Source organism: Gordionus sp. m RMFG-2023, chromosome 2, assembly GCF_954871325.1.
Source record: "Gordionus sp. m RMFG-2023 chromosome 2, tfGorSpeb1-WG-v2, whole genome shotgun sequence".
NCBI classification, from domain to species: domain Eukaryota; kingdom Metazoa; phylum Nematomorpha; class Gordioida; order Chordodea; family Parachordodidae; genus Gordionus; species Gordionus sp. m RMFG-2023.
Window position 1 is genome coordinate 18,890,328 of NC_088776.1, and position 25,370 is coordinate 18,915,697.

Consider the following 25,370-nt stretch of genomic DNA (forward strand, 5'->3'; position numbering starts at 1 on the left):
TTATAAATGCTTAATTATTGTTCTGGAATATAAAACTCCAATACCTTCATCAACCAGTCAATTGAAAAGTTATTTAGTTTTTGCACATTATTAAGTACGTCAAACGGCAAAGGTCTAATGATAAATTATCTTATAAAATAATGAATCTATTTTAAATACTCTTTTGCAAATTAATATTTCAACTCCCATTAAAAATACTAGTCTCCCGTTTCTATCTATGCTAAGAATGGGCTAATATAATTAACTCCTCAAATATTTATTGATTATTTTACATATTCATTCTTATTATATGTGTATTATATGTTCTTCACAAATAAACTCTAAAATCTGTATTTTATAAACTATTCTAATTTAAGTAATGATAATTTAAAAGTATCTTGCATTTAAGATACTCTAATTTTTCAAAAGTTACAAATATCGAAATTTTGATAAAGAATCTGTATCTAGAATCTTTTTCAAGTGGGCTTGCCCAACTCCCGTTTTCGAAATTAAGAAATTTCAAACTATTATATTATAAATAAAATTAATATTGTCTTAAAAAATATTTACCATTTACTTGAAATTGATTATATTTGACCGTATTTGACCATATTTGACCGGTCAAATACACAGCCCTGATTACCTGCATTATTAAAATAAGTGAATAAATGATAATTAAATTATAAATTTTTATATTATATTGATGCCATCTTTAAAATATTTGCAATTTTTTTAATATTTATTATAGCAATTAAATTTCCATGGAGGCCTGAGTATCCCAATACATTTTGAGAACGTTATTTTATTTTGCTGGCGCCCACGCTTTGTTACGACACTTTTTAGAGTGTCATGACTATGTTTTATGGGGAGGGGGGGGATTAAACCCCTATAAATTTTTATATTATATTGGTGCCATCTTTAAAATATTTTTATTTAAAAAAAATATATTTGCAATTTTTTTAATATTTATTATAGCATTTAAATTTCCATGGAGGCCTGAGTATCCTAATATATTTTGAGAACGTTATTTTATTTTGCTGCGCCCACGCTTTGTTACGTCACTTTTTAGAATGTCATGACTATGTTTTAAGGGGGGGGGATTAAACCCCTTGATATTCTTAAAAAACCTTCTCCTCCAGCTTTTTGTTCTTATGGAAACTTCTCTAAAAAAAATTTATATTGTGCTAGCCCCTTCAACTTTTTTTTGATTTTTTTTAACCTAATTTTGGATATATATTTCCATATTTTGCTATGATTCATCCGGCTTTCATGCTTTATTTATTGGCTAATTTTTAGATTTAGAATCTTTCAAAGCAGAAAAGGTTAAACAACACTAATCTCAGCAGATAATAATCTTTTATTGGGTTATTTGTTTACTCATTTGTTGCTTATTTTTTTTTGTAATGATATTTCAATCAAGTTAAATGAGATCACTAATTGAGACTTGGCAGTTTAGATAGGAGAAATTACATTTGAATGGATTGTTCAAAAAATTTTAAATAAAGTTACCTCTCTAATAAAAATTGGTTACAAGAAAATTAAAATGATGTTATTATATGGAAATAAAAATAATATGTATTTTATAAATTTAAAAATCAGTCTGAAAGTATATAATTAGTTTTTAACATACACTATAAGTCATTTTTAAAATCCCTATAATTACAATAATAATGATCTAGTTCCCAATATATTCTGACTTATATTTTAGTATATTATTTTAATACTAGTACTATATATATACAATTAAACATTCAAATATAAAACGGAAAGTGGAGGAGCGGCGCGTTCTGGAGAAGGGAGATAATATCAGTGCAGTTACGTACCCCCCTCCTCTCCATGGAGCTTTTTTAAAATACCAAAAATGATTAAAATAAGTGTTAATCAAGAATTTTTTTAAGTATAAATAAGCTAAAAATTTTTTAAATATAATTATTATAATTTTATTTATCCAAAAGTAATGAAAAATAACTATATATATTGTTAATATTATATAAAAAAAATATATAGATAAGAATAATCTGGCAGTGGGCCTTATTATGGGAGTCAAAGTTTCCCAGAAATCGTCTCATGAAATCTTTTCAAGAAATTGATTGAGGGAATGGATAAAGTAAAGCAGTTTCGAACGAATAATATCTATATTAAGCTTTTGCCGTATAAGAGATTCTAACTGATCGGTTAGGGGATCCGTCAGCCATTTGAAATAGTTTGACCTTATTACTTAAAAGAGGTTAAACTAGAGCGTTAAATACGAAATAATAACAGAATAAGAAAGGATATAACTACTGTATTTGACAATAATTATTCAGGAAACTGTGAAGATAAAATTGTTTTAAAATATTTAGCATAATGTTAATTCTCGGGTATATTAGTATATATTATATATATATATATGTTATGCAAGGTTAAGTATAAGGTTATTTTTATATTAAAATTAAGTTTTTACAAATCTGTATCTAAGAAATTCATTTCGATTAATCCTGCTTTTTTTGATTTTTAGAGAAATCATAATTTAATTTTTTTTATTCAGGATATAATAATCTAAAATATATGTAAATAAAGAATAAAACGTAAAGAGTTAGGAGAAATAAATTGAGATTCTCTATTTTATAAAACATGAATAGGAAATCAAATTATTATGCTAATCATTAGTAACCGTATGAATATGTTTAAACCAGTTCGAATGTATATAACAGTACTTTATTGTCCTTTTGAGGCTTTCCTAAAAGAAAAATTATAACGGTCAATGGACTAAGTGGTTCTATTTGGTTCCCTGCTTTATCCTCACAATTATGTCAGGATTGGGGAGACGACGAATTGAAACAATTTTTTTAGTTATTTTTTCTAGGGTGAGGGGAATTTGATCAAGGATAAAAGAAAAAAAATAATTAGCATCTCTTGGTGATTCGGGAAAAGAAAGTGATCTTTTGAAGGGGGGGGGGGGGGTTTGGGATCTAATTGTTAACCCGAGTGTTTGAAGACAAATTATAATTTACATATGAACAAAACTTTCATTTGCTGAATAATTAATTTTTTATTAATCAAAAAACAGATGTCGATAATTAATATTTTTAAAGCTATTTATATTTATTTTTCTAATTTATGATATTGATCCTATCCAGCTAAACTAAACCATTTTTTCATTCATCCCCTTCATTTAAAATATTAATAAATATAACACATTTATATCAATCTTGCTCCGTTAATATAAAATCATAATGTAAATATTAGAAAATCATGACGTTGGGTTTAGCCTATTGAAATTCAATATTTTGTTAAAAAGCTAAAAATGGGTTCTCAATATTTTTTTATAAATTTTTGGATACTTGATACCATTTATAAAATTTTGGTTATTTTAATTCTATTATTTTCAAAACACTTAAATTTTTACAAATCATTATAAATATTTCCTACTGAGAATATATTATATATAAATAAATGAAAAATGATAATCATTTAATTCTTTTATTTATTTTAAAATACAAAGATTTTACGAGTCATTAATGTAATTTATTATACCAAATTTATTTTTTTTAAAAATTCTTCTATTACATATTTTTTATTAACAAATTATAAATTCTTATGAATGATTTATGGAGGATGCTGTTAATTATTATTATTCCTCTTTCTAAAGTAAATCAATTAATTTTTTATAATAAATTTACATATTCAAACCCATCACTTATTTATCTGAATTATCAAATTTCTCGGGGAATCTTGAAATTTTATATACTAATTGTTTCTTCTAATTAATTTTTTTTAAATCGAAATGATTCTATTCACAATTTTTATAGATATTTTACTCAAGCTCAATCATAATTAATAAATTTATGAGATCAAAATATTTATTCGTATATCGTTTTGCGTAGCCAGGATATGAGGGGATGAGTGAGGGAGGATTAGGTCGGTTTTCCCTATATAAATGATTGAAAGGTTATTAATTTTAACCTTTTTTTAAATAATTTTTTTTATTAAAAATGAATTTAAAAAAAGTTATAGATGTAGCGCATATATATGTTAACGGCAAAATGTTTTATCCGGAAGTGTTTTATCTTTAAAGCATTTTTGAATGTGTTTTTTAAATTTGAAAGCCTGATTATATTGGAAATATATTCCAACAGGCTTAGAATACCTATTTTATGAATTGTAGACAATTTTGCCATTAGTCTTTAAGATATTATAATTGGAAAGACTAATATAACTTATTTTAAGTTTAACAGTTTTATGGCAAAATATCTGAAATTCATAGGGTAGGGTAGACATTTCAAAAATGATGGGAGTTAGAGATCTGCAAAAGTAGGACCGGCTCGTGCCCGGCCCGAACGGGCTCCGAGTCGAGCCGGCCCTAATATTTTTAAGGAAATTTGGGCCGAGTCGGGTCCGGCCTTAGAAATTTTTTAAAGTATATCTAAATTTATCAATTTTATATTAAATTTTTTAAGTAAAATAAAAATATGTGATTTAATTTATAGAAAGTAGACAACAAATAATATATATCGTTTATTTTGAGTAATTATAAAAATTAATTTCTATATTTAAATAAAATCGGGCCAGGGCAGGCTTGAAAATTAGGCCCGATGCAGATCACTAATGGGAGTACATTTCCAGTAAAAATCCGATATTTAAATTTAAAAAAACACCCTCAAAGAATGATTTAAAGTTGGAGAAAAAAATACATTGCCTGTAAAAAAGACATTGCCACTAACATATATATACATTTAAATTTAAAAAAAAACAATTAAATTAGGTAATAAAAGGTGTGACATGCTTACTTGCATTGCTATATGGAACCATAAATAACAATGCAATTACTTTAATTAGTATTGTTAAACAGCTCGATTGGGCCGAATTTTAAAAACGGCTAGCCCAATATTTTAGCCAGAAAAATATTGCCTAAGCCTTGAAATTTCGCTAATAGATATCCAAATCTTTGTTCAAAATCTTTGGGCATGCGTAATATCTGAATAAAATATTGAGTTAGCCGTTTTTAAAAATCGGCTCAAATCTAGCTGTTTAACACACTATTGATGAATAGCCATCGTAATGGCTTGCTTTAAATCGAAGTTCATTATATCGCCATTATGGCTTAATTTTCTCCCAAATAACCTAATAAATTTAAGGAATTCCTCATCAAAAACACCAAGAGTATCGGTGACAAGTGGGATTAAAATTAGGATAGCAATTTCTAAATATGTATTTATTATCAAGATAAAATCGGACATATTTTTTAACAATGTTCTAAAAGAGAGGGATGGGGGATTGGATAAAAAACTTTATATCTCCTCCTGGCTACATCTATGCGCTATATATATACTCCACATTGTGTTATCGTAACTGAGGATTTTTTTAAAAATAGTCGAGAACTTTTGAAGCCCAGTAATCGATTTGTGCACGGTTTAAACTCTAGTATTATGGCAATTCTTTTAATTTACTTTCTCTTAGCACATATTTTCCTCTAACCTAAAGTTAAATTATGAGATTTACTCTAACCATCGGCTTTCACGCCTTATTTTTACCCCCTATTCTCCTAAAACCCGTTCCCTCTTTTCAAAAATTAATTTTTACTCATAACTAATATATATGCCATATTGTGATTCGGACTCGCGAATTTTTAAATCTAAAAATCTGATTTCGATGGAAACATGCCTACAACTGTTAAAATAATTCAAATTTATATCCGTTTTTATAGATTTTTTATCTAAATTATAAAATACACAAAAGTTTACGGCCAATATTGTCTGAGTATAGGATAGGTAGTAGTGATCTGCAACGGGTCTAATTTTTCAAGCCCGGCCCGAATTTTTTTAAAATAAGTTTTACCGGCCTGGTCCGAACTCGAATTTTTTTTAGAAAATTTACCGGCCCGGCCCTAACTTATTTAAATATAGAAATTAATTTTTAAAATTACTCAAAATAAAAGACATATGTTATATGGCGTCTAGTTCTATAAATAAAATAAAATATTTTTATTTTACATAAAAAATTCAATATAAAATTGATAAATTTAAATATATTTAAAAATAATCTTCAGGCCCGACCCGACCCAGCCCGAATTTTATTTTAAAATATTGGGCCCGCCGGGAACGGGCCGGGCCTACTTTTGCAGATTTCTAAGGTAGGGGAGATCGGGACAATTTTGAACATGGGATAATTCCGGAAAGCCTTCTTATTTTAAAACTATTTCAATTTGAGACTTGAAATTTGTAACTAGTAGTTATATAATATATTATGATTATTTTGTAAAAAAAATGCAGTTTGAACGATTTGAAAAAATTTTAAAACAAAAAAACTTTTTTTTATAATTAAAAGTTAAAAAAGAACAAGATTTTTTCGTTTAAAATTTTATTCAAGTTCTATATCTATACATTAAAATTGATACTATGATCAACTTTGAGTCCTTAATAATATATAAGATTTCAAGGACTTTGAACAAGGATTTATATGATAATGATCTTATTTATGAAGATTCTTCCTCTGGGGCATGGCGGACACTAAATTTTTAAATCATTCAATTGTTTTCAGTATTATTTTTTTATCTTAATAAAATACAATGAGAGATTATATAAAGAAAAATAATAATAGTATCACTAGCAATATTACAGATTATAATTAAATTTTCAAAATGCACGAGAACTAACTATCTATTAGAACCATAACAGACATTATGTCTATTTCTAAATCAACAATTCAGGATTATATATCTAATTCTAAAAAGCACAATGAAGTTGGGCTCCCTGCTTTACTTATAATACCATCTCCAGGCAAAAAATGTTTTAATAGGTTTCCACACAAAGTGTTTTAAAGAATTTTTGTAGTTGAAGCTGCAAAATTATATCTTTGTTATCCTAAAAAAGTTATTTTTTCTAATCAAAAAAATTACAATGCTTTTATGACAGTTCTAATTATGCTTAATATCACTGTTTTATTTCATATATAAAAAGTACAATACCTATAATAAATATTTCTTAACTTTGTCATGAATTATATTTCGAAAATCTGGGTAAGAAGGATTTAAATAGATATAATATCTCATATATATTTTCATGAATCCAAATACCAACTTATTAAATAAATATGATAATGTTATATTTAAATAAAAATAAAATATAACAATTTATCATGAATTTTGTTTAGAATGCGTTAAGAAGCTTTTTTAATAAGATATAATTTCTCATAATCATTTATCCTGATTTTAAATCGAAACCTATTAAATTGTCACGAATTATATTTAGAATTTCTATTTAAATTTCTCTTTCCTAAATACTTAAACCATAGGTTAATTACATTTCTATTTCTGGGGTTTGTAAAAGATGGGCATATGGAACTTTCACTTTTATTAATAAAGTTTAATATAATTTGTCGATTTTAGAATTATTTTTAAAATCAAGCCAAAAAATATGTTAAAAAATACCGCGGGTTGTATTCTAGATTACCCCGCTATGTGGTACATCCGGACAAAAATGGTTTTCGTTATTTTCATTCGGAAATACTTGAGCCAAAAATTATTTAGCGTGATAAAATTATTGTTTTATGATGCGAAAAGGCTTATTTTCACAATTTTATTGTCCTTTAAATCAAAAATGCCTGAAATAGCCCCCTTTTCCCTTATTCTACACTTTCTGGAATACCATTTCGTCAAAAATGCGCCCGATATTAAATCAAAAATTTCCATATCCAAACACGACATAATATTACCACTAAATAAATTAGAAACAATTATTCGTCGGTCCAAAATTTGGGTGACACTCGACATCTTCAATATTTTTGAGTAAAAAGTGGATTTTAAGATAATGACCAAGAAATTTAAAACTAGACTTAGAAATAATTTTTGAATACGTTAGAATTTTTTATTCAGTTAAATTATTTCTATGATTAAATTAGTAATAAGGTTTACTGTTCCTCGATATAGTAAATAATTTAAGCATATTGTGGTTAAGTTACTTTGATTTATTTTGAATTTAATAAATAAATTCACTTAAATTGAAATGGACTATTTTTAGAAAAAAAATAAATAACTTGCATTTTGATTTTATCAAATATATTGCTCATATAAATTTTTTACATTAGGAAGTAGTATTATGAATTACCCCAATTTTTTATTTAGTTATTTTTAGTTTTTGAATCTAAACTTTAAAATCGTTTTTTCCAGTTTAACAAATAGGGATCAGGGTTAGTCAGCGTAATTTTTGTCAAAATCATCATAGGTCCGAAATTAATTGTTGTATTTTAATTTTCAAAATACAATAAGATAGCCCAATCATCTACCTAATCTTATGCATTGATTAATTTTTAAAATATATTATATACTTTTTCCTCAGTAAAAATAAATATTTACGCCAATCCCTATACTCGGGATTTGCAATTTCAATTATTTTATTAAGCCTCCTATTATATTGTTATTCCATTAATGGACAATGATTGAAATAAATATATCATTTATTATAAAAATAATTCATATAAATACGACATTATAAAAAATGTGTAAAATTTTTAATAAATTTTTATATTTTTTCCTAATTTTATTGCATTATCATATATAGAATTGATTTAAATATATAATAGTGGTCAATGAATACTTATTTTATATTATTATATAAATATATTATAATATGTCATATTTGTAAGCCTAATTTGATTGATCCGAATAGCCCTGATTCTATCAGCCCCTAGTTATTAATATACGGATACCATCTAAAATATTTAAACATGATATATGATTATGAAACTTTCTGAAATGCGAAAAGAGGGTTTTAAATTTCATATAAAGTGAATTTTATTATTTTTAAAATCTTTATCTTAATGCCAGCTAATATTGTGGTGTAAAAACGTTTTAATTTTAACCTAAAAGACACATTTTATCATAAAAAAATATAAATAGTTGATGGGCATAAAATATTTACCTATTATATAATGCTATTATATAATGCTATTATATAATTAAATTTGAACTTCTAAACATTTCTGGTTTTAAAATAAAATATGCTTAACTGACAAGCCCCTTGCACCTAGTAGCCCTAATCTCCCCTATGCATGTCACACTTCAATAGGCCTGCTTATTATTTTAATATAAGATACCAACCTTAAAAATATAAGGTTGGTGAAAGTTGAATATTGTAATGAATAAAATTAATAACATAAGATAGAAATAATTAGGGGAGACCGGGTTAAAGCGATTGAGGTAACAATGTTAACGCGAATAACTCCTTAACCATTGTGCATAAAGACCTTAAATTTGGTGTGATGATGTATTTTTATATCTAATTTCTCACCTATTTTCATCTTTTGAAAAACTTTTCTGGTTTGACATATTTTACCAAGAAAATGTTTTTTACCCAAAAATTATAAAAATCACCATCTAATATTTTTTGCTTTTAACAAAATATATTGCTCAGAGTTTAAAAATTTGCCTAGCCATAGCTATAAAATAAAATTTATCAAAAGTTTTTAGCTACTTGAAGTCACGCAATAACGATTTGTACAATATAGATCACCTTGGGGGTTGTTATATGTAAAACGGTTAAAATGTTCCATCTGATTTAAGCTGTAAAAAGATAATATTTAAATATTAACGTCTATACCATAATAAGATATTTTTTAAAAAAAAAGAACATTAATCAGTAGTTTTTGTGTTATTTGGAATAAAATTTTAAGATAGTCGCAAAAAGGAAGAATAATTGTAATGTATACTATTTTCCTAAAATGGGTACACTCAAAATGTGCTATTTTTGATATAATTTTTCCATTCTGATATTGTACTGATTAGTTTATTTTTAATTAAACAATATATTTATGTTCAATTTGATTTAACTACTTTACCCTGCTGCATAGCCACTTTACCCTGTAATGGGGTAAAATAGTAAAAATGACACACCTTACATATTTAATCACAACTTTTAAAGTATTATAGGTAGAGAGTCATACTTTTTTTTTGTGGATTTGACTACAAATAAATATATAATTTGTTCTGTTTGTTAATATTTCAAAATATTATGGTAAAAATGAAAAATACTAATCGTTTTACCCCTGTGTCCCCTATATCTAAAATTAAATACCTTTAATAATAAATCATATTTTCAATTACTTCATCGTAACCTTATTAAAACAAAGAATTATAAATATTAAAACAAGAAAAATTATACAAAAAAAATTATACAAAAAAAAATATTTCGAAAAAACTAAAAAAGTTAAAATTAAAAGTAAGCTAAAAAAAATGTAAAAACAAAAGTAAAAGTAAAAAATTTTAAAATTATTTCGCGTATAATATACTCCTATATAATATACATAACTAAATATATAAAAAACATCTTCTGATAGTCTAAGTATAATCATAATTCTAATTTTCCGTTAGTAGCATTCAAATTGAATCATCTAATAAATTACGATATAATTTATAAGTTATAATAAATATGAAATTATAATAAAAAAAAACTCAATTATTTTTCGAATATCGGCTCGGTTCAGGTTTAGGTTTAGATAAAAATAACGATTCAAGTTTTAGGTTCTGATCTTAAAAATAATAATATCTGTTCGATTTGAACCTTTATAAATCTCTTTAAACTACTAGCGTATTAAAATTATGTAAAGAAAGGAATATCTTTTAAAATTTTATCGTTATTCATAAAAAAATAATATTAAGCCGTATACAATTAAAATATTTCCAACATTCTATAGGAGAAAGAATTAATTTTATGACTTAATATACTAGCTAGGATAGCTGGCACTGTCAAATAGCAATATAAAAAAATATCTAAAAATAATTACTGATTTATCAGCCAAAGTTGATTATTAATCATCTTTTAAAGAGTCAAAATATCAAAAGGTTCAAATCGGTTCTCCGGCATTTTTAAAGGTTAGTTTCAGGTTCGGGTGACAATTTTTCAATGGTTCAGGTCGGTTTAGGCTCATTAAATATAACGGTTGATACCGGTTCAAAGGTTTGGTTCAGGTTGTGTTTGATTCCCTACATTCACTCGCAGCAGATATATAGTATAATATCCATTTTATTTGCATAACAGTGCATAACAGTGAATATTTCTTAAATTATATAATGGAAGGAGATTAAAATAATCTTAGAAGGATAGGAGATTTGCATAATAAAAATAAGACTACTTTGAATACTTAAAAAAAGAGGGGAGAGGAGGGGAATTCTTATTTGGATTTCCTCTTTTTGCTCATTTTGGTTTAGTAATAAAAAAAAGGTCAATTTGAAATTATTAGCTAAAAAAATTCAGGTAATTTTAAGAAAATAATTTTTGAGCCCCCTGAGATTGTAAAAGCCAGTACGCCACTATTAATAATTGGTGAAAATGATTGACAAAATTAATGAGTCACGAATTAATGATTATACTAATCAGGCAATAAATATTGGCACAACTCTGATATTCAATACTTTTATAATTTCGTTCTGGTTTGATGCCAAATTATGATATTTTTTTCTTCTTATTCTGTTTGAGAATACTATTTATTTTTATGATTACGAGAAATCGATGGAAAAATGTATAAAAACAAAAATCTTGAAATAATATTGATCAAAAATGAATAAAAAATATAAATATATGAATAAACATATAATAAACTAAAAGAGTGAACGATTCAATATACCAGTGGCCTAATTAAACAAACCTTGATACTCAATAAGTTTATTTCTTCTTTAAATTATTTACAAACAGACTTCCCCTAAAATGTACTAATTAAGCACTACTTAATGAATTGATATAGGTTTCAAATATAGTGCGTGCCAAAATTTTGGTTGACTGTAATAACATCTAAAGTATTTTAAATTGGCATATAATTCAGTTTCTTTTGGTGGCTGACAAAACTAATTAATACTAATCAGGCACTAAATACTACCCCAAAATAGATATATGGTGCTTATACTTTATATATTTTAGAACTGGCTTGATGTCAATTATGGTAATTTTCCTTTTTTTCGTTAATAACCCCCTTTATACTCTGCCCAAGCATTCAATATTAAGCCCTAAACTTTGATGAAGGTTTTCATAATTCATGATTCAGTCCATTTTAATCGTAAAACTGGTACATTTTGTTTTATTGATTATTTTTATTTACACTAGCTACTAAACATATTGAAGTATTCATAGGAACTAATAAAGCACTAAATATTATAGAGAATTAGGGCTTTAAATTATTCGGCCAACTTCACGAAGATGAGAGACATAATTTTTATATGGTAAAAATAACGAAGGGAACAGAAGAAATATTTTAAACAAAAATCTTTAATTCGAAATTATATAATAAGCTAAACTCAGTTGAAGGCTGGGCAAAAGAAACAAGTTCGTAACACCCCCCCCCCTCCTCCACGAAAATATTTTCACTATCCACTTGTCTACATTTTATAAAATCCCCTCATGCTATTTATCAATATTATTTTACTAATATCTAACCCAACAAGAATGACGGGCGAATCAGATATATCTTCTTTGATGATGAATGAATCAGAAAGTTGACTTTTTATCTATATTTTTTGTTACTTCTTTATAAAATATTGGTAGATGAAGGTTTTGCTTAACTTATTTTAGATTGCATAGCATGTTAACGTATTATTGCCCTACTCAATTATTAGTCCATATTCAAGGTATGTATTAGCGTTTTTCTTTTAAATAATGGAAAATATAGGAACCACCTCTCATTAAATGAAAACTAAATTTTTGGTTCACAACTATATAAGAAAATTATTAATTCATCTATCATCAAATGAAGGAGAAATTTCTGATTCACTCGTCACTATACAACCTTACACAACAACCAAATATTTTAAGGAAATAAAAAAGATTCAATAAAATTTTTTTTTAAATTCCATTAATAATTTAAAATATATCGTTTCCATCAAATAACAATATATATATTTTATAAATCTTCAAATAAGGATTGATTTTTAAAAATATTATTATAATACTGTCATGAATCCGAAATTGAATTAAGCTAAGTAGCCTTACTTTAATGGCTCTTAATATTTATTTTACTATAATAATATACAATCCTCGAGAAAACTTTTTGAATTTTCATTTCACATCTTACTATAGTATTCCATCATTTATTATTAAAAATATTTCTATAAATATAGCAAAGTTCCCTGAGAGGGCCATAAAATTAAAAAAAAGTATTACATACCCGATTCAGGTGAGCCAAGTCGAATTTTTTAAAAATCAATTACAATTTTATATATCAATTAACAATTTTTCAATTTTTTTTTGAAATCATCCAAAATATTACAGTATTTAAAATAAAATAATTTTAAAAATCTAGGCTAGGCCTAGATCCCCCCTTCCACCCCCAAGCTATTTCTCACTTACATGAGTTTCGGATCTCCAAACGTGTTTTCAATTTATATTTTTTTTGAACTTTAGGAAAAAGAACGTTTAAAATTATATTAACAATAGAAAATGATAAAATAATCCAATCGATTTCTTAATAGAAAGGTTAAACCCTTTATAATATAATTTTTCCGCTCTAAATACTCGTACGAATTCCTCGGAGAGATTTACCCAATTTATTTTTGCAACAAAATTAAATAATACATAAATCCTTATTTTGGGGGGATTTGTTGAAAAAGATTATAAATTATCAAAATAATATCAATATATTTTTGATGTCAAGCAAGATTATAAAGTTTCTATATTTATTTATTATAATTTGGATAATCTTCTTAATTAAATAAATAAAAATTATTTCTTTTTAGGCAGCATTGATGGTAATAAATTATTTTATAATAGGCAGAAAAGTTTAAAATCACCGACAAATATTAATTGACTTGTTTAATAAATAATATTTTATAATTTTCAGTTTCAAATAAGTAGCAATTACAATATCTCATAGAATTAGAAATTGGAACATAGAATCGACAATCAACTATCAACCCAGTTCAGTTTATCAAATGAATTTCATTTTATCGGAAATGACCTTCGGAATATTGCTCTCCCTCAATTCTATTGTAAGCTTGACCTTAAACTGTTTTTTGGTCCTTTTCATATGTGTCATCGATAAGAGAATGTTAAGGAAACCGATAAACATCTATATACTTTCCATATCAATATCCGATCTGCTTCTATCCGGAGTAGTTACTCCCTTGTTCGCCTTAACTTCTTTGTTAAGACCCACGCCATTCCCATCATCAGTTAATTTGTTCATTGGGAACTTAAAATCATGTAGAATCGTCATTCTCAACTTTGTTCTCGCGGAAATAGCGTGCATCAATAGCATATATACTATGGTCGCCCTAGCAGCTGAAAGGCACAGAGCACTCGTAAATCCTTTTAAAAGGGCCCCATTTTCCATAAGGCATTCCATTTTGACAGTGTTCACTATATGGTCAACTTCTATCATATACGGAATTTCAATAACCACGTTTTTATTTCAACGGTTTTATCAACCTTCGGTCTCACAGTATCTTGATAAAACAGTGGTGCCCTATCATTACAACAGTTCATTCATATCTTTCGAGGATGCCTTTATAATCCCTCACAAAATTACAAGTTACAATCAATTTCCGCAATCTTACCATGAAAATATTTCTAAGAATCGATTGAATTATTATATTAATAATAATAACAAAAAATTCGTAATATATAAAAGACATGCATGGATTAAAGATATATTTAAGGATAATTTTTTAGGTGATAATATACAAAACATTAGTTTGGAAAAAGATACTTTGATGCAAAACATAAGCAAAGATATAACTACGATCATTTCAAGATTGGCCAAAAGATTAAGTTCAAAATTAGTTTCCTCCAGTTCCACAAGCAACTTTATATTACCAACCCGTAAGAAAGTTATTCCTAAAAATTGTCAATTTCGTATAACTGAATTGAGGCCGATATATTTGATAGACGTCATAGTGGGTTATTTAGTGCCTTTGATAGTGGTCGGAATTTTGTATGGCAAAATAATGGCCGCCCTTACAGATGATTCCACCCATCGTAGAGAGGGAAGTTGCAATGAAAATAATATAAACCCAAAAGAACCTATCAAAATACGTATCAGTGGAGGCCAGGGTTGTGGAACGCCTAAGAAAAAATGTGCAAACAATTTAAACGAAAATGATAACACCCCCCCTGATAAAAACCACAAAATTAGTTTGCCTTTACATTACATGCAGCAGAATTCTACCTCCGTACCTAATTCCGGTTATTCTGTTTATAATCAACTTAGATACCTCCCTCATCTTAATCCCGCCTTTAAACCAGTAGTGGCAAATTCAAACACTCCCAAGATGATAAAAGTGGACTACGAGAAAGCCAAATACAAAATTCATTCCATCCACGATAAACGCTTGCAAAGAACATACCCCAATTGTCATTCTAATATCTATAAAATTCTAAGTAAACGAGCGAACACTATATCCCTGTTCCGACAAGGTACTAGTATCCAGAAACGTCGGGCTGTACTTATGATTTTAGGTATAATAATTCTTTTTGCCACATCCTGGCTGCCATTGCACATAATCAAACTTATGGAGGAGTTCACTCCCTTAACCCATTTTATTCACTCCCGCAAATTTAGATGGTTAAGAAAATTATGTATCCTATTTGCTATGATATCTACCTGGGCCAACGTTTTGGTTTACTTCTACTTCAACGAGCATTACAAACAAAATTTCATCACTTTTATGCGCAAAATATGTTGCTTTCGAAGTAGGTTCAGGAATAGATTTAACAATTTTAATGAAGATTATTTTAAGCAACTCGATAAAAACAATAAAAAAAGGTCCACTTTGCCTATAATCAATTATAGAAACATTTATCGCCCTAGGGGAATTATACCCTGTTTATCAAATTTAACAAAGAAAAGGAAATCAATTATAGGGTTTCGTCAAAGTTTATAATACCAAAAAAATCCTTTTATAGGACTACATATACCAAAAAAAAATTCGCTCAACACACTATATTATTACAAAATTTTAAATTTAATTTATTAGAAATTATATAGTCATTTTTGAAAAAATATTTATGGGAACAAAATAAACTAGTTAATCAATATTTTTGTAATTGAATGTTATTAATCAATATTTTTATAATTGAATGTTATAATCAATATTCATATAATTGAATATTATTGTTATATAATCTTTTTCATATATAGTGTGCTGGAGTGGGATCTACACTGTTTGATTAGTGCAGTTCATTATTTGAGTTTTTGAATATTGATTGGAATGATGTAATCCCCATCTATTTTTTTTTCAAAAATACTAGGTATACTACATGTAATAAAATTGATCTATAAAGAAATAAAATTAATAGGGCTTTTAACTAGAGCAGTTGTTATATGGCTTAGATTAGATTTCACATTTGAAAAATATATGTACCAAATTCAAACAAAGTTTATATAGTTCAATAAATATTGAATCGCACCCTTTATTATTATACTATAATTTAAATATTGTGTAAAAGTAATATTTTAATAAAATCTTGAGGTTTCCTTCATATTTTTTAATTTAAAAAACCGAAACTTTATTTTCGATAGATTCCTAATTTTTTACATTTTTCTGATTTTAGATTTCTAAAGGATGAAGTGAGCTAATTTGGTTTTAATATATTAGTATTATTTAAGCGACTTTTTTAAAAAAATAACGCGTTCATATTTCAAAAAATAGCTTTCGCTACTTCTACTCTATTTTAATGTAATATTGACAGACTACGTAAATGAGAGTTAAAACTATAATATTCAAATACATTGGTATTATTTATTAAAAAATAATAATATTATCATCTAATCTACACTTATATAGAAAAAAATGTTTAAATAGATATCGAAATACAATGTTACAAATCAGGGTTTCGTTAGCATGACTAGATTTTAGTAAACCCATTTTTAATGTAAGTTAACCCTAATTCATATCTTTCTAACCGTTTAATTTAAATTTTAAACCAATCTCGTTAATTTTTTAATTTTAAGTCTAACTTATATCACTCAAACTTTTTTAATTTTGACCCTATTACTATCAAGTCTTTTATTTTAACACTAACCTATATCTCTAACTTTTAATTTTAACCTTATATTACCCTCTTTATCAAAATTAAAATTTAAATGTTCATATTTTTTCTATGCAAGGCAAACGTAAGCAACTATTCTTATCTTGTCTAGCACAATGGTCACAGACCTGCCCAAAGTGAGCTAAAGTGAATTATATGGAGGCCCACCCTGCATATAATTATACCGATTTTTTTTCTCAAGGATGCCAAAAAACCTTGTAACTCAGTGTATAGTTATTAAAATGAGTGGAATTACCCACTATCCAATTGTAGTATTATAGTGAGGTATAGTTATGAGTGTGAGGGAAAAAAGGGCAAGAAAAACTATTTCTTCCAAATAGCTATTTATTTATTTAGTCAAATTAATCATAAGTATTTATTAAGTATTTTGCAATTAGTAAAAGACATATAATGGCGTAATAGATTATTCTTACGTTATATTATAATTTCACTTTGCAATCGGAAAAATTATTTATGTTTCATTTGTTCTCATAGTCTACTTCTAACTAATAATCAAATTTATATCCCTTAATCTACTTAATTTCGGTCTATAGGTTTACTAGTCATTAAGAACTTTAATCTTTATACTACGGATGATAATAAAATATCATTATAATATACAACAAAAATATTGATAACATTAAAACTAGATATCATTAATTTAGAAGACTAGCAGTCAATAAAGCTTTAAAGATCTTTTCTTAAAAATAAATATATAATTACCTCTCGACTCAGCAGTCATTCGTCAGATGATCGTAGATTAGCGAATTTTAAAGGTTCTTCCATCTGCAGAAGCCCACTTAATGAATTCCCAGAATAAGCCTATCTCCGCTATTGATCTGGCTATCCTGCCGAACCAACTATTTTTGTATGTTAGAAATGATTTGTGGGATGATTCCTCCGGGGATACTTTGATTAATGCTTGATACATAAGGTTTGGGGCTTGCCTAAGAATATGACCTACTAGTTCAGTTTTCCTATATTCTTGCCTTCAATAAAGGGAATATGTCGCATCTGGCCCATAGCATATTGTTTGTTGTATTCAAAGGGAAAAAAGTTTTGGTGATATATCTTAGAAATTTGTTTATAAATGATTATGTCTGTCATATATAGAAAAGTTGGAACCTAAAAAAATAAAATAAAATATATTTAAATACTAAAATTATAGTTTTGAATCCTTTATTAAATACTAATAATTAATTATAAATTATATAATAAATTAATATAAAGGGAAAACATGAAAAAAAAAATTAATTTAGAAAAAGTAAAAGTAAAAAATTAAAATTATATGCGAAAAAATTAAGTAAAAGTAAAAAAAATTAAAGTCTCTTCAATTATAAAAATTGTTTCTTTTGTATAAAATTATCATCATCCGATTATAACATAATAAATTATGTCTGATAATATTATTCAAAAATTTATATAAACCAAAATTATTTTTATAATAAACCAAATATCCTTTCTTAAATATTCATTTACATTGTCTGTTAAATTAAAGGCTATCTTTAAAATTAATATCAAAAAATTTGAATAAGCATAATCTGCTCTGAAACAAATTTAACTGTATATTGCAACAATGTCTTTTTATTATCCAATTTGTATCGTTCCATGTTTAAATGCCATAATGTAGGGAAGCAAGTATTAGAATTTTAAAAAATCAGATCTTTAGCTGAATATATATTTGGTTGGATGACCATATCTTCATAAAGGATCTATATTTGGCTCTGGCTTTATTTAATTTAACCATTAAATCTTGTTTGGTCGTTCCTTTCCTATCTAGAATTACTCCTAGATATTTTAGGTTTACTTCCGCAACTGTCCTCTCTTGTATCTTTAGGTTTCAAATGTGGTGGGATGAAGAATAAGGTCATCATATTTGTTTTATCAATATTTATTTCTAAACCAAAAAATTCAGCTTAGCTTTTACGATAAAGCTGTCCACTGGGAATTGAAAATCTGGTATTGATTCTCCAATCAGACAAAGGTCATCAACAAACGCAAGAATATTTAGATTTCCATTGGTCAACCGTTTCGAGCATAATATTTTAACTTTTTTATAATATAATTCGTAATAAAATTAAATAGTAGAGGAGATAAAGTGTATTCCTTCAATCTAATTTGTACAGGAATTTTTGGGAATTTTCGACCGGCGTGAATTGGCTGGAACGAGTAGTTCTTCTAATAGATATTTTTTATAATTTTAGCAAATGGGTAGGTGTATCTACTTTCTCCAAAGCCTCTACAAACTTGCATGAAGAATAGAATAAATCTTTCTTAAAATCAATTACAATGATAACCAATTAACTTTTTCGTATTATTGCTTTCTCGATTTGAAATTTTAACGAGAATGGCTTTGATTGAGTTATGCCCTTTCCTAAACGATACCTCAACAAAAATAGGTTCCACTATCGGTCTAAGTCTGTTTAGAATAATATTTACGAATATTTTATAAACTACCAAATTTAATGAGATCCACCCCCCCCCCTAACCGGTCTTCAAGATATTTTGGGTTCTTTATTTTAGAAAATTTAATCCAAATAGCCGTGAGTCAATCAAATGAACATGCCCCTCCTTGCTAAACTTTGGTAATAATTGGGAAGAAGATCTCCACACAACTTTGAATCGGTCTTCAAGTACTCACTATGTATATTATCTTGGTCACAAGCCTGTGATTTTTTAATTTTTTTTTATTATATTTATTATTTTGCTTTTGATAGAAGCGAGTATCTGTATTTACACTGAGCGTAGTGGGTGATAATTGAGTTCATGACGAGTATGGGATCTCGATACTAGATAGATGTGCTAATTTGGAAGGTCAAAACTAGAGGTAGAAAAGATAGTTGATAGAGTTGGGGGGGGGGGTGCAGAGTAGAACAATAAGAAGAAGGCTGTAGTGTGAAGTCAGTTGATATGTTATTTGACATAGGGGAGATTTCTTTTTCTCTGAAAAATTTGATATAATGAGATGCCCAAAATTTTCATATGCTCATCCGGATCTATAATCACTTTATTCGGTAGTGTGAAGTCAGTTGATATGTTGTGTGACATAGGAGAGATTTCTTTTTCACTAAAATTTGGTATAATGAGATGTCCAAATTTTCATCTGCTCATCCGGATTCTAAATATTATTCTTTTTTGAAGAAGGCAAACGATTTCAATAATTTAAACGCTTTGTATGTGCCATTTATATTGAAAGAGTTCCTTATTTCCATAGCCAGCTCAAAATATTTTTTTTTGTCCCTACCTAGTTTATAGTTAATATGACGAGAATATACTTAGCTCTATTCATCCTATAGTACCATTACCACGTCTTCACAAGGCTAAAGAAAAGATTTCTTGATTCAGCTGAAATTCAATCATGGAATCTACCTCGGCCGTCAACAAAATTTTGGATAATAAATTTGAAAAAATTTAATGCAATGCAGAAATATCTTATACTGCAATTATTTATCAATCAATAATAATAATTTTTGGATAATAAATTTAAAAAATTTCCTATGCAACAAGAAATATCTTAGATCATTGTGTAGACAACAAATAATAATAATTTACGATTGGATTTTTCCCATTTATATTAATCATTAATCATCGTTATGCAAATGTGTGTCTGTGTGTATATATATTTAAAATTAAAGAATAAAGTCATTTATTATTTGGTATTAATTCTGCGTTTCTTGTTCATTCAATTCCGTGATTTCGCTTGTTATTCATACTCGTAATGTTAGGCTTAATTTATAAAATATTAAAATATTACTTTTTAGTCATTACTATCTGCCGATAATATTTTTTATACAGCTGATAATTTTAATCATAGGAATGAATAATGCATTATCAATAAATGACATTGGCGCAGGATGTCAAACTAAACCCAATCTTGAAACCATAATGAATCATTGAAATTTTCAGAACAGTAAATGAATCATAACAATAAAATTTAAAAAAGAGAGAACCTACCAGTTATAAGTAATTTCGAACCAGTTCGTAAGAGTTTTTATATTAATTATCTACAAGCCCGAGAGTTATTTAAAAATTTATTAGAATCAGGGGCTAACAACTGGTGATTTAATAAAAAAACTAGATCAAAATTGATTAATTAATGAAATAATAAGCAGGGGAAACCAGGAATGGTTGGGACTCTTTTCACTTAAGCCTGAATAAATTTAATATAGACTAATCTGAATAACATTTTAGTATATACGAAATTATTAATATATATTTTATAAAACTCTACTTATTTTTAAAATTGAATTAGAAAAAAATAAAATTTGCCCAATCGTGCCATACTCTGGATATGATTGGTGAACACATAAAATAGAGGTCAAAATATATAATATTTTTTTGATATTGTTATAATATTAGAGGCTTTAAAGTATATATTTATTTATTGATAATATCATAATTGCAATTATTAATTGGAATTAGAGATTTTAAGAAATTTTAGATATTTTTCTAAAAATAAATTAAAATAAATTTTTATTTAAAGTATATTATATTATAAATTAATATTTTAGATTGATAAACATTCATTGAAAATTATTATCATTTGTCTTATTTAAAATATAAAATAAATAAATAAGTACTAACTGTCATATGACCAACCATGCCCTAGCCCACTAACTTTATAAATATCATTCAGAATCAGGTTATTTCATATTTTATGATTCTTAAAATTGTTTTTCAGAATAGGGGTTAAACTTCCCTAAATTTCATTTATTAAGATTTTAAAAGCTTTATTTATAAATCTAAATGATAAAGTTTAAAACTTTCATCAATTCAAGCACTAATATTTAATGAAATACTATCAAATATCTCACCCGCATTATTAACCTTCAATTCTTTTATTCCAGTCTATTATGCTAAATTTTTTACAATTATTTTTCATTATGGCTTATTTTTATTAACAAAGTAATTAATAAATATAATTTTTATATTTAAAAATAATGAATATTTTACAGTTCAAAAGCTTGTGGGAAAGCTCTTAGCTAATTCTTTACCGAATTTTTTTTTCGGAAAAATAATACTGTTAGAAAAGTATAATCTTTAAAAACAATTATTTTTGTGTACAACATAAAAGTATTAATGTAATAGAGATATTATTTTTTCAATATTATTATGTAGTTATAATTTTATTGGCATTTACCTTTTAGAGCTCGCATGCTCCCCGGCTCCCTACTGGCTAAGGCCTGGTTTATCCACCAAGGTTAGTTTATATAAGATATTTCTATTTATTACTTTGATAAAAGTCATAATATAGGGTGGGCCACTTAAAATGTCTAAACTTAACGCCTTCTAAAATCTCAACTTTTCTTAGAGACCTGTGAAGGGAGGGTCGTCAGACATAGCCATGAACGCGTAGCATACATTTAGCCAATATCTCAACATTTCCCTAGAAATCTGCATATATGCATTGTTTATAAAATTTTGTCTTGCACAGCGGATGCACATTATCATTAGTTAAATATATTTTTATAATGAAGAATGAAACATATGTGTTGAAAAAATTAATAATTTTTTTAAATCTTTACATCTTTTCTTTTAGAATTTTCGGAATTGTTGTCTACGGATTTGTACGGTGTCTTTTTGTTCAGGATATATTTATCTAGTGTCTTTTTATCCAGAGTATTTTATGTTTGGGATTGAATTAATAGGACCAACGTTAATATCCACACGCCTCTTAATTCTCCAAATACGATATAAAAGCAATTTGTTTTTATATTAATAAAATTATGATTTTTAAACAAATCGCAGCTTAATTAGATCTGCACCTAATTGTTGCCGCGTCAAGCTTTTTATGTTAAATTGTCGTGCACTCAATTGTCCTCATCGAATTGAAATGATACCATTATTTTAAAATTCTAAATAAAATATTATTTAATCCTATCTCAATGAAAAAAATTAATTTTATAGATATTTATCAGAGACCTGAAGGCCCAAAATTCCAATCTTAGTATAGAAACTGTAGAAATAATAATAATCCGTACCGGACTTGAAAACCTTTACTTAAAAAAATGCTTTAAAACAGTGTAAAATAAAATCAAAATTATTCTAAATAACCTAATTTTAAAAAATCTGAACCGGGCTGAAAAATAATTAAAAAGTCAGAGCCGGTTCAAGAAATTTTCAAAAAAGAGAATATCGTAGCAAAAAAGAGGTGAAGATATGTAGGATGAATTCGCTACATTTTTATAAAAGTAGCGTCGCTACTAATCACTATTTAGATAATGTAGGTAGCATGTTACTTTAACAGCCTTGCTCGAAAGCATGGATATAGATCCCATACTAATTCTATACCTTTAAAATTAAGATAAAAATTATAATTCAATTATTTATTTGTAATTATTAAATGGCCTTTTATCTTATATTTTGTAAACTCATACTAATTTTATGATTTTTTTTAAAATTAATATCATAAAATAATATTATATAATAAAGCTAAAATTTTATTTAGGAAACATAATATAAAAATAATATCTCATGGTAAAATTACGATTTAATATAAGAAATATCATAATATCATAAAATATAAGCATAGTTTAGACCAACTTAGTTAATAAAATTACCTGAACTGAAGTATATAATTTAATTAAATTAACATTAAATCTAACCTGCTCACGTCTACAACGAAAATAAAAGTGTCTAACTAATTTGTTGATACCTCCAGTTCTAACAAATGGATAATGTCTTTATTGATTCAATATTTTTTTAGTATGAATATTTATTGATCGAGGTAAGATTTAGTCATCTTTTTAATAAAATATATATTTTTTTCAAATCTATCATTCATCCATATTACTATTTAAAATTATGACAAATATTGAAGATAAAATTTTGGGATATAAAATCGAAAATTATTGTAGCTCAAGTGACGAGGATTCCTTGCCCGATAGAAATGAAATACCTATCAATAGAAATGAACAATTAATGAAAACTTATGAATATTCAGGAAATAGTCAACAAGTAAAAAGCTAATTAATTAAATTTAATATATTATTTAGACTGGACCCAAAGGGGTTATTGAAGATTTTAAAGATTTTACGAAATACAAACAAGAATTAAAAGATAAAAAGGAAAAAGAATTTTCAGATAACTTGGTTACATCTGCCTTTTCGTGTTTATCTTCTGTAATTATATATAATACATCCTATAATATAAATTTGTAGAATGATGAAGACACATTGAAATTAAAAATGCGAGATATTGAAAAAAATGTTGAAGAAGATATGGATGCGGATGACAAACAATTTTTTGAACAATATAAGCAAAAAAAAATGAAAGAACTATTAGCTACAATTTCTAACTTGTATATTTTTGAATAAACTTTATGCACTTAAAAATATTTAGACCAAAATTTGGACATGTCATAAATATTGATTCAGGAAATAGATATCTTGAGGTAATTGATAAAGAGAATCCTAATGTAACTGTTATAATTTTTATCTACAATGAGGTTATTTGCTATTTAATATAATATATATATTTTTATTACAGCATAATGTTTTATGTCAATATATTAACTCTTTAATGGATTCATTTGCTAGAGCATATCCATATATAAAATTTTGTTGTGCAAATTCGAATGTACCTGGTATTAGTAAAAATTTTGTAAGCTATATTTTAATTTTGCTAAAATAGTTTTTAAAAATAGTCCATTAAAGGTGTACCAGCACTATTAGTATATAAACATGGTGAATTAATTGGGAATTATGTAAGGCTACAAGATAATTTAAAAATAAATTTTGGGTTTAATGATTTGGAACAATTTTTAAAAGAGTATAATTTATTGATTTTAAAATTTTTAAATATTTAAAAATAGTAATGGGATATTATCAGCTCATGAAACCTCATCCCCACATCTATAGATAAATACAAAAATTATAATAATGGCAATCATGTATTTATATTTAAAAAGAGTATTTTAGATCATGCAATACCTCATTATTTGCTATTTATATATATATTATGAATTTTGGCCCATAATTTTAAACTGAAAAAGGGCTATAAGGGAAGTAGGTATGTATTATAATAATTTATTTAATTTTTTTTTATTGTTGCATATTATGTGATAAATATATAATTACAAATTTTAAAAATATACAGTACTATAAATTGCAGGCCTTTATTAATCACAAGTTTATAAAAATAATTATATATTAATTTATAATATATTAAATGTTGAAAATATAAATTATTCTGACTATAAATGATCATAATTTATAAAAAATACTATATCTATAATCTATATAAAAATATATAATTAAAAGAAGGGAAATAAAAAAATATAATTTAAAGGTATTGATGGGGCTTAATGACCCATGTATGGATATGCAGTTAGAATGACAGATTTTAGTTGATATTCTCTGTCGAAGGTAGAAACCTTCTTTTGGATCACCTGTGATTAAACAT

At 26.3% G+C, this 25,370-nt stretch overlaps 2 protein-coding genes and 1 long non-coding RNA gene across 5 annotated transcripts; 2 read left to right on the top strand and 1 right to left on the bottom strand.

Moving 5' to 3' along the window:
* Window positions 1-8,540: 8,540 nt before the first annotated feature.
* Window positions 8,541-18,032, bottom strand: LOC135925227 (uncharacterized). The gene is made up of 3 exons (XR_010571586.1): window positions 17,691-18,032; window positions 9,429-9,517; window positions 8,541-8,667 (listed from the first exon to the last, which is right to left on the bottom strand). It is a non-coding gene; the product is annotated as an uncharacterized LOC135925227 (long non-coding RNA).
* Window positions 13,871-15,820, top strand: LOC135925392 (uncharacterized). The gene has a single exon (XM_065460683.1). It carries the CDS (start codon window positions 13,871-13,873, stop codon window positions 15,818-15,820), a length of 1,950 nt encoding a protein of 649 aa, XP_065316755.1.
* Window positions 18,033-23,746: 5,714 nt separating the features above from the next.
* LOC135924907 (phosducin-like protein) lies at window positions 23,747-25,077 on the top strand. Of its 3 annotated transcripts, none has more exons than XR_010571442.1 (7): window positions 23,747-23,924; window positions 23,963-24,088; window positions 24,128-24,267; window positions 24,309-24,414; window positions 24,456-24,552; window positions 24,600-24,737; window positions 24,781-25,077. XR_010571442.1 is itself a non-coding variant. In XM_065460034.1 (7 exons), the coding sequence occupies exons 1-7, from the start codon at window positions 23,772-23,774 to the stop codon at window positions 24,824-24,826; spliced, it is 810 nt and encodes a 269-aa protein (XP_065316106.1). In that variant the 5' UTR covers window positions 23,747-23,771; the 3' UTR covers window positions 24,827-25,077. The 3 variants fall into 3 exon arrangements, 2 of the variants coding, with proteins under 2 accessions (XP_065316106.1, XP_065316107.1); XM_065460034.1 differs by having other exon boundaries at window positions 24,456-24,569; window positions 24,613-24,737; XM_065460035.1 differs by having other exon boundaries at window positions 24,309-24,360; window positions 24,456-24,569; window positions 24,613-24,737.
* The last annotated feature ends 293 nt before the right edge of the window (window positions 25,078-25,370 follow it).